General features: G+C 46.2%; 1 protein-coding gene across 1 annotated transcript in view; it reads right to left on the reverse strand.

The window, feature by feature from the left end:
• The window catches only part of LOC140421604 (uncharacterized), a 68,409-nt gene extending 59,233 nt beyond the window's left edge, over positions 1-9,176 (reverse strand). Inside the window, exons 1-2 of the mRNA XM_072506396.1 lie at positions 8,936-9,176; positions 2,866-4,589 (exon numbers count right to left, since the gene is read on the reverse strand). Coding sequence (XP_072362497.1) covers positions 2,866-4,231 — 1,366 coding nt within the window. The 5' untranslated portion in view covers positions 4,232-4,589; positions 8,936-9,176. The remainder of the gene's footprint in view (positions 1-2,865; positions 4,590-8,935) is intronic.
• Between the last annotated feature and the right edge of the window lie 672 nt (positions 9,177-9,848).

Here is a 9,848-nt window from a genome sequence, read left to right on the forward strand (position 1 = left end):
TTTGCTGCAATTATACAGGGCCTTGGCGAGGCCATACCTAGAATATTGTGTGCAGTTTTGGTCTTCTTATCTGAGGAAGGATGTTCTTGCTCTCGAGGGATTGCAGCGAAGGTTTACCAGACTGATTCCTGGGATGGTGGGACTGACGTATGAGAGATTGAATCAGTTAGGATTGTATTCGCTGGAGTTCAGAAGAATGGGGGATCTCATAGAAAATAATACATACAGATACATAGAAGATAGGAGCAGGAGGAGGTCTTTTGGCCCTTCGAGCCTGCTCAGCCATTTATCACTATCATGGCTGATCATCCAACTCAATAGCCTAATCCTGTTTTCTCCCTAAAGCCTTCAATCCCATTCTCCCCAAATGCTATATCTAGCCCCCTCTTGAATATATTCAGTGTTTTAGAATCAACTACTTCCTGTGGTAATGAATTTCACAGGCTCACCACTCTTTGGGTGAAGAAATGTCTCCTCATCTCTGTCCGAAATGGTTTACCCTGAAACCTCAGACTGTGACTCCTGGTTCTGGACACACTAATCATTGGTAACATCTTCCCTGCAACTACACCGTCTAGTCCTGTTAGAATCTTATTAGTCTCTATGAGATCCCCCCCCCCCATTCTTCTGAACTCCAGCGAGAACAATCCTAACCTAGTCAATCTCTCCTCATGTGACAGTCCTGCCATCCCTGGAATCAGTCTTGTTAACCTTCGCTGCATTCCCTCGAAAGCAAGAACATCCTTCCTCAGAAAAGGAGACCAAAACTGCACACAATATTCTAGGTACGGCCTCATCAAGGCCCTGTATAATTGCAGCAACACATCCCTGCTTCTGTACTCAACCTCTCGCAATGAAGGAGAACATACCATTAGCCGAGCGGCATGTGGCGCAGTGGTTAGCACTGGGACTGCAGCGCTGAGGACCTAGGTTCGAATCCCGGCCCTGGGTCACTGTCTGTGTGGACTTTGCATATTCTCCTCATGTCTGCATGGATTTCACACTCCCAACCCAAAGATGTGCAGAGTCGGTGGATTGGCCACACTAAATTGCCCCTTAATTGGAGGAAAAAATAATTTGAGTACTCTATATATATAAAAACACAAAAAAAACATACCATTAGCCTTCTTTACCGCCTGCTGCACCTGCATGCTTACCTTCAGCAACTGGTGCACAAGGGCACCCAGGTCCCACTGCACACTCCCCTCTCCCAATTTACAACCATTCAGGTAGTAATCTGCCTTCCTGTTTTTGCTTCCAAAGTGAATAACCTCACACTTATCCAAATTATACTGCATCTGCGTCACAGTTCACCCTCCCACCCAACTTGGTATCATCTGCAAACTTTGAGATGTTACACTTTGTTCCCTCATCCAAATCATTAATATATATTGTGAATAGATGGGGTCCCAGCACCAATCCCTGTGGCACCCCACTAGTTACTGCCTTCCAATTTGAAAAGGACCAATTAATTCCTATTCTTTGTTTCCTCTCTGCCAACCAGTTTTATATCCACCTCAATACACTTCCTTCAATCCACTTTAATTGTGCACAATAAACTCTTAGGCGGGACTTTGTCAAACGCCTTCTGAATGTCCAAATATACATCGACTGGCTCCCCCTTCTCAACTGAACTGGTTACATCTTCAAAGAATTCCAACAGATTTGTGAAGCATGATTTCCCCTTCATAAATCCATGCTGACTGACTGATCCTGCCACTGTTTTCTAAATGTTCCGCTGTAAAGCCCTTGATAATGGATTCAAGAATTTTCCCCAGTACCGATGTTAGGCTTACTGGTCTATAATTCCCTGCTTTCTCTCTACCTCTCGACAGAACCAAAGTATGTATTCAATTGCTCAGCCATTTCTTTGTCCCTTATTATGCATTCCCCTGTTTCTGTCTGTCGCGGGCCGACATTTCTCTTCACCAATCTCTTTCTCTTCACATATAGAAACTCTTAGTGTCAGTCTTTATGTTCCCTGCAAGCTTACTTTCATACTCTACTTTCCCCTTTTTAATCAATCCCTTTGTCCTTCTTTGCTGAATTCTAAATTGCTCCCAATCGTCAGACCTATTATTTTTCTTGGCCAATCTGTATGCTTCTTCCTTGGATCGGATACTATTTCTAATTTCCTTTGTAAGCCATGGATTGCCCCTCTTACCCATTTTGCTTCTGTGCCGACAGGAATGAACGATTGCTGTAGTTCCCCCATGCGATCCTTGAATGTTTGCCATTGCCTATCCACTGTCATCCCTTTCAGTAACTCTCCCCAATCTATCAAGGCCAACTCATGCCTCATATCTTCACAATTCCCTGTATTTAAAAAAAAAAAAATTTAGAGTACCCAATTCATTTTTTTCAATTAAGGGGCAATTTAGTGTGGCCAATCCAGCTCGCCTGCACATCTTTGGGTTGTGGGGGTGAAACCCATGCAAACACTAGGAGAATGTGCAAACTCCACACGGACAGTGATCCAAGCCGTTAATCGAACTGGCGCTGTGAAGCAACAGTGCTAACCACTGTGCTACCGTGTACAGAACCAGAGGTCGCAGTCTGAGGATACGGGGTAGACCATTTAGGACCGAGATGAGGAGTAATTTCTTCAACCGTAGAGTGGTGAGCTTGTGGAATTTGTTACCACAGGAAATAGTTGATGCCAAGACATTGTATGTTTTCAAGAAGCAGTTAGATATAGTACTGAGGGCGAAGGGGATCAAAGGGTACGGAGGGGAAAGTGGGATTAGGCTGTTAAGTTGGATGATAAGGCAATATATAACGAATGGCAGAGCAGGCGCAAAGGGCCAAATGGTCTCTTCCTGCTCCTATTTTCTATGTTTCTATGTAATCCCTTCCCACATTAAGAGCAGGTGAATGGCCTCTCCCCAGTGTGAACTCGCTGGTGTGTCTGCAGACTGGTTAACTGTGTGAAACCTTTCCCACAGAGGGAGCAGGAGAATGGCTTCTCTCCAGTGTGAACTCGCTGATGTCTTTGCAGGATGATTGAATCAATAAATCCCTTCCCACACTGAGGGCAGGTGAATGGCTTCTCGCCAGTGTGAATTCGCTGGTGTGTCTGCAGGGTGGATAATTGAGTAAATCCCTTCCCACACTGAGGGCAGATGAACGGCCTCTCCCCAGCGTGAACTCGCTGATGTTTCCGCAGGGTGGATGCATCAATGAATCCCATCCCACACTGAGGACAGGTGAATGGCTTCTCTCCTGTGTGAATTTGCTGATGTTTTTGCAGGGTGGATGCATCAATGAATCCCTTCCCACACTGAGAGCAGGTGAACGGCCTCTCCCCAGCGTGAACTCGCTGATGTTTCCGCAGGGTGGATGCATCAATGAATCCCATCCCACACTGAGGACAGGTGAATGGCTTCTCCCCTGTGTGAATTTGCTGATGTTTTTGCAGGGTGGATGCATCAATGAATCCCTTCCCACACTGAGAGCAGGTGAATGGCCTCTCCCCAGTGTGAACTCGCTGATGTCTCTGCAGGGTGGATGAATCAATGAATCCCTTCCCACACTGAGAGCAAATGAATGGCCTCTCCCCTGTGTGAATTCGTTGATGTTTCCGCAGGACGGATGAATCAATAAATCCCTTCCCACACTGAGAGCAGGTGAATGGCCTTTCCCCACTGTGAACGCGCTGATGTCTCCACAGGGCAGATGAATCAATTAATCCCTTCCCACATTGAGAACAGGTGAATGGCCTCTCCCGAGTGTGAACTCGCTGATGTTTCCGCAGGGTGAATGAAGCACGGAATCTCTGCCCACACTGAGAGCAGGTGAATGGTTTCTCCCCAGTGTGAACTCGCTGGTGAGACTGCAGGGTGGATGAATCAATAAATCCCTTCCCACACTGAGAGCAGGTGAACGGCCTCACTCCCGTGTGAATTTGCTGATGTTTCCGTAGGGTGGATGAATCAATAAATCCCTTCCCACACTGAGAGCAGGTGAATGGCCTCTCCCCACTGTGAACTCGCTGATGCCTCCGCAGGATGAATAGAGCACGGAATCCCTTCCCACACTGAGAGCAGGTGAATGGCCTCTCCCCAGTATGAACTCGCTGGTGTGACTGCAGGTAAGATAACTGAGTGAATCCCTTCCCACACTTGGAGCAGGTGAATGGCCTCTCTCCAGTGTGACTGCGTCGATGAATCTCCAGCTTAGATGGGACTTTGTATCCCCTCCCACAGTCCCCACATTTCCACGGTTTCTCCATGTTTTGGGTCTTCTCGTGTCTCTCCAGTTTGGACAATCAGTGGACGCCTTGTCTACACACAGAACATGTGCTCTGTCTCTCCTCACTGTGAATGGTGTGATGTTTTTTCAGGCTATGCAACTAGTTGAAGCTCTTTCCACAGTCAGTTCACTGGAACACTCTCACTCGGGTGTGTGTTGTGTGGGTCTCGGTGCTTTTCCAGTTGCATTCACGTTTAAAATCTTTTGGAAGCCGACACATCGGACAAACATTTCTCCTTCTCGCCGATGATATTCAGGTCAGAAGGAATCGACTGAGTTTGTCACATTGAGACGTGATGTTTGAGATTTCTGTCTGTAATTCCTCCTCTTCCAATATCCTTTATAAACAATTTACAAAAGTCATCGTTGTCAGTACAGGAACAAAATTCAGAACAGACAATTCTAGTTCCTAGGGAACATTATTTCCTCTCTTGTTCTCCAAAAGCTGTAAATCTCCATCCCACACACTCTCCCTCCATTCTCACTCTGCTGTATCTAATATTCACCCTCCCAATTCTCCTGAAGGTGCTCATTCATCTTGATTGACAGATCCGAGCTCAACTCACTGCTTCCTGACCAGGACACAGAGAATATAACAGGAGCAAGAGGTATGCCATTCGGCCCACCGAGTCTGCTCAACTATTCAATGAGATCCTTGGCTGATCTACCTGAGCACCATTTTCCCACACGATCCCCATAGCCCTCGATATCTTCAATATCTAGAAACCTATTTGTCTTGAACATACTTGATGACTGAGGCTCCACATTCCTCTGGGGTAGAGAATTCCAAAGCTTCACCACATCCTCGAGTGAAGAAATCCCTCCTCATCTCAGCTTTCTCTCTATTTTTCTATCTGTTCCCCATAACCCTTAATTCCATTGTCAATAAAACATCTGTCAGACTTGTGCTTCAATACATTCAATGACCCTCAGATACAACTGGTCCCTGTGGAAGAGAAATCCAAAGACGAAGAACTCTCTGAGGGAAGAGATGACTGGAAATCTATAACGTAGCTACAGTCTTATATTACAAGACGGGAAATAATAATACATTTACGTTAAATTTTATATTTATATTACCGTAAATAATATATCTAATCTGCACCATGTAACAAAATCTCTGTCCATTATTAATTAATCGCCCTGAAATGTCAGCCATCTCCTGGGGAACCCACCCCTTTAATTGTGAACATTAGGAAAGAGACTAGCCTTTTTTGAAATAAATTTAGAGTAACCAATTTTTTTTTTGCAATTAAGCTGCAATTTAGCGAGGCCAATCCGCCTACCCTGCACATCTTTTTGGATTGTAGGGGCGAGTCCCACACAGACACGGGGAGAATGTGCAAACTCCGTACGGGCAGTGACCCGGGCTGGGATCAAACCCGGGTCCTCGGTTAACCAGTTGGAAACTCAAATCAAACTTCACATCAAGATTTAACAGTCACTCCATTCATCAGGACCTGAATATCATTGGCCTATGAATGTGGAAGTCAAAATGTTTGTTCTGTCCGTAGGAAAATATTTTCTTTTTTTAAAATAAATTTAGAGTACCCAATTATTTTTTCCCACTTATGGGGCAATAGGGAGAGAGAGGGAGAGATGTGGTATTTTTTAATAAATTGTTGGGATCCATCCCAGACCCGGATACACATCAATTAATTCTTGGAGCAAACTTCAATTGTGAACTGGATCCAAAAATGGACTGGTCCAAGCCCATTCAACCATGACAAAAAGAAAAATGGAGTGAAATCTGGACGGACCACCCGGCACCAGAAACGACAACGGCAAACCTGGCAAAAGATAAAGAAATATGTTCCCATCTGCAGATTGTAAAAGAATTATGGGACACAGATTTAAGATTGTGAGCAAGATCTACGGGGGAGAGATGAGGGAGAAATTATACACAGTGAGTGGTAATGACCTGAACGCAATGCTTACACAGAAAGGTCGAAAATCTCCAGATCCTGATAACTGAATGGTGCTGTCAGAATTTGATGTGAGTATTGGTTGTGAGTTTCCTGTCTGTGAATCCCTTTCTAAGCCCCTGTAAAAGGAGTTTACAAAGGCATCACTGTCAGTCCAGAAATGAAATTCAGGAAAAATAAACATTTCTCCCGGTTTGAGTTTGCTGTGTGTAAATCCTCCCCGACTAATCTTCTGTAAAAGTGGTTTCCAAAATTAACCAGTCAGTCCAGCATTGAAATTCACAACATTCTCTCCTCCTGCTTATAGGTCCAGGATGACCGCTCATGCCTCCCGGTGCACACTATCCCTCTTGTCATCAGCAGTCCCCTGATTTGAGCGTGATGTTGACTCAGGGTTGTGTGCTTCTGCCCTGGGTCTTCATGTGACTGAACAGAGCCGCACAGCTTTGGACACACGGGGCAGTATGTCCAATGAGACAGTGAAATCTGGAGAGCAGGATGTCTTCCCATTCTTTCCATCTCTGCCACCGCTTTGCATCATCAATAAGACAATGGGACTCAAAGGGTGAGGCAGTTTGATGGACAAGTTGTTTCCATTCTGAACAATAGCAAGTCTTACAATACCAGGTTAAAGTCCAACAGTTTATTCGGAATCATGAGTTTTCAGAGCATAGCTCCTTCATCAGATGAGTGAAGAGGTAGGTTACACAAACACAGCCAATGATGCAAGATGATACTTTGAATGAGAGTCTTTGCAGATAATTAAGTATTTACAGGTCCAGACGGTGATTAGAGAGAGGGATAATCACAGGTTGAAAAGGTGTGAATTGTCTCAAGCCAGGACAGTGGAAGGATTTTGCAAGCCCAGGCCAGATGGTGGGGTTAACTGTTGTGAAATGTACATGAATCCAAGATAACGGATGAATGGCCATCGTGCGACAATCACCAAGCAGAAATGTCCATTTCCAGTCGTGGAACACATCAGCAGTCAAGGGCATTCAGCCTCTGATCTTGGGGTAAGTGTTCTTCAAGGTGGCCCTCAGGATGTTTGACAACGCAGAATCGCCGAGCAGAAACTGATAGCCAAGTTCTGCACACATGAGAACGGTTTCAACCGGCATCTTGAATTCATGTACATTTTACAAATTTTAACCCCCCACCATCTGGGCTTGCGAAATCCTGTAAAGACTTAACGACCTGCAAAGACTCACATTCAAAGTATCATCTTTCATCAATGGCTGTGTTTGTGTAACCTACCTCTTCACTCACCCGATGAAGGAACTACCCTCTGAAAGCTCGTGATTCCAAACAAAGCTGTTGGACTTTAACCTGGTGTTGTCAACCTTCTTACTGAGCCCAGCCCAACGCGGCATCTCCACATTCTGAACAATGGGGAATAAGGTTCCCCACGGTAGGCCACTGCAGAAAATACGGAAGCATGGGATTCAGGGAGATTTAGCAGTTTGGATCGGAAATTGGCTCGCTGGAAGAAGACAAAGGGTGGTGATTGATGGGAAGTGTTCAGACTGGAGTCCAGTTACTACTGGTGTGCCACAAGGATCTGTTCTGGGGCCACTGCTGTTTGTCATTTTTATAAATGACCTGGAGGAGGGCGTAGAAGGATGGGTGAGTAAATTTGCAGATGACACTAAAGTCGGTGGTGTTGTGGACAGTGCGGAAGGATGTTACAAGTTACAGAGGGACATAGATAAGCTGCAGCGCTGGGCTGAGAGGTGGCAAATGGAGTTTAATGCAGAAAAGTGTGAGGTGATTCATTTTGGAAGGAATAACAGGAAGACAGAGTACTGGGCTAATGGTAAGATTCTTGGCAGTGTGGATGAGCAGAGAGATCTCGGTGTCCATGTACATAGATCCCTGAAAGTTGCCACTCAGGTTGAGAGGGTTGTTAAGAAGGCGTACGGTGTGTTAGCTTTTATTGGTAGAGGGATTAAGTTTCGGAGCCATGAGGTCATGTTGCAGCTGTACAAAACTCTGGTGCGGCCGCATTTGGAGTATTGCGTGCAATTCTGGCGCCGCATTATATGAAGGGTGTGGAAGCATTGGAAAGGGTGCAGAGGAGATTTACCAGAATGTTGCCTGGTATGGATCTTATGAGGAAAGACTGAGGGACTTGAGGCTGTTTTCGTTAGAGAGAAGAAGGTTAAGAGGTGACTTAATTGAGGCATACAAGATGATCAGAGGATTGGATAGGATGGATAGTGAGAGCCTTTTTCCTCGGATGGTGATGTCCGCACGAGGGGACATAGCTTTAAATTGAGGGGAGCTAGATATAGGACAGATGTCAGAGGTAGATTCTTTACTCAGAGAGTAGTAAGGGCGTGGAATGCCCTGCCTGCAACAGTAGTGGACTCGCCAGCACTAAGGGCATTCAAATGGTCATTGGATAGACATATGGACGATAAGGGAATCGTGTAGATGGGCTTTAGTGGTTTCACAGGTTGGCGCAACATCGAGGGCCGAAGGGCCTGTACTGCGCCGTAATGTTCGATGTTCTCAGCTCCTCCCACTCATTGAAACATCACCCCCGACAATGACAGCAAACGCGCATGCGCCCTGATGCACATCCAATAAAGATGGCGGCCGTCAACCCGAGCCGAAGATGAGGAGCTGGAGCTCCGTTCGGTACAAACGGGGTCCCGTAAAGTTTTCCGAGGTTTGCGGCTTACAACAACTTTACATAACGTTTGCGCTTATCCCCGCGATCTCTCGCTTCCTCCATATTGTAAAACCCCTCTTACCAATTTCGTATCTGAAAAAACAGCTCTGCTGCTTCGCCATTACCCACACTGCGCATGCTTCAATCGCAGTGGACCCGCCCCTCATTCACTCCGATTGCTTGGAGGACCAGTCGCTCACAGTAGGTCCTCCAGTTCGGCCTCTCCTCTTCCTATTGGACGGGACCTGCCGTCAATCACCCGGTGAGAGTGGCCACAGGCTCAGGCTGACTCGCTGATTGATCAATAACAACATTGTTTCACATTCGGCTCTGGGGCAGCATTCGGGATTTGTAAACACCGCCCCCCGACACTGACCTTTCACCTGACACCTCACAATGCCCGGAGTGATTGACGGAAGCCTCTGACCAAAGAGGAGAAGGGGATTGGTTGGATGACCGAACGGGAGTGGCTGGTCCTCCAACCAATCAGTGAATGACGGGCGCGGCTCTCGGGGTGCCGGATCTTTACAGAAGAAGCAACCGCGCAGGCGCACGTGCCAACTCAAACAAAGAAACATTCGAATCCTCAATTTGTGACCTGGATGCATAGTGATGGTTTTTGGAAACAGAGATTACAGCTACCGGGCAAAAATTAAACAGATTGGGCCTTATTTTCTTGAGAAAACAAATCACTCAGTAGTGACCTGATACAAGTCTTTAAAATGATTTGTGGGTTGGTCAGGGGAGAGGTGGGGCGGATGCTGCCAATTGTAAAGGAGTCGAAAACTGGGAGCCAGGAAAAACATGGGCGGCACAGTGTCATAGAATTTACAGTGTGGAAGGAGTCCATTCAGCCCATCGAGTCTGCACTGGCCCTTGGAAAGGGCACCCTACACAGCACCCCACGCCTCCACTCTATCCCCTTTATCCCGGTAACCTAATAACCCCACCTAACCATTTTGGACACGAAGGGGAATTTAGAATGGCCAATCCAC

Source organism: Scyliorhinus torazame, chromosome 5 (genome assembly GCF_047496885.1).
Source record: "Scyliorhinus torazame isolate Kashiwa2021f chromosome 5, sScyTor2.1, whole genome shotgun sequence".
NCBI lineage: Eukaryota > Metazoa > Chordata > Chondrichthyes > Carcharhiniformes > Scyliorhinidae > Scyliorhinus > Scyliorhinus torazame.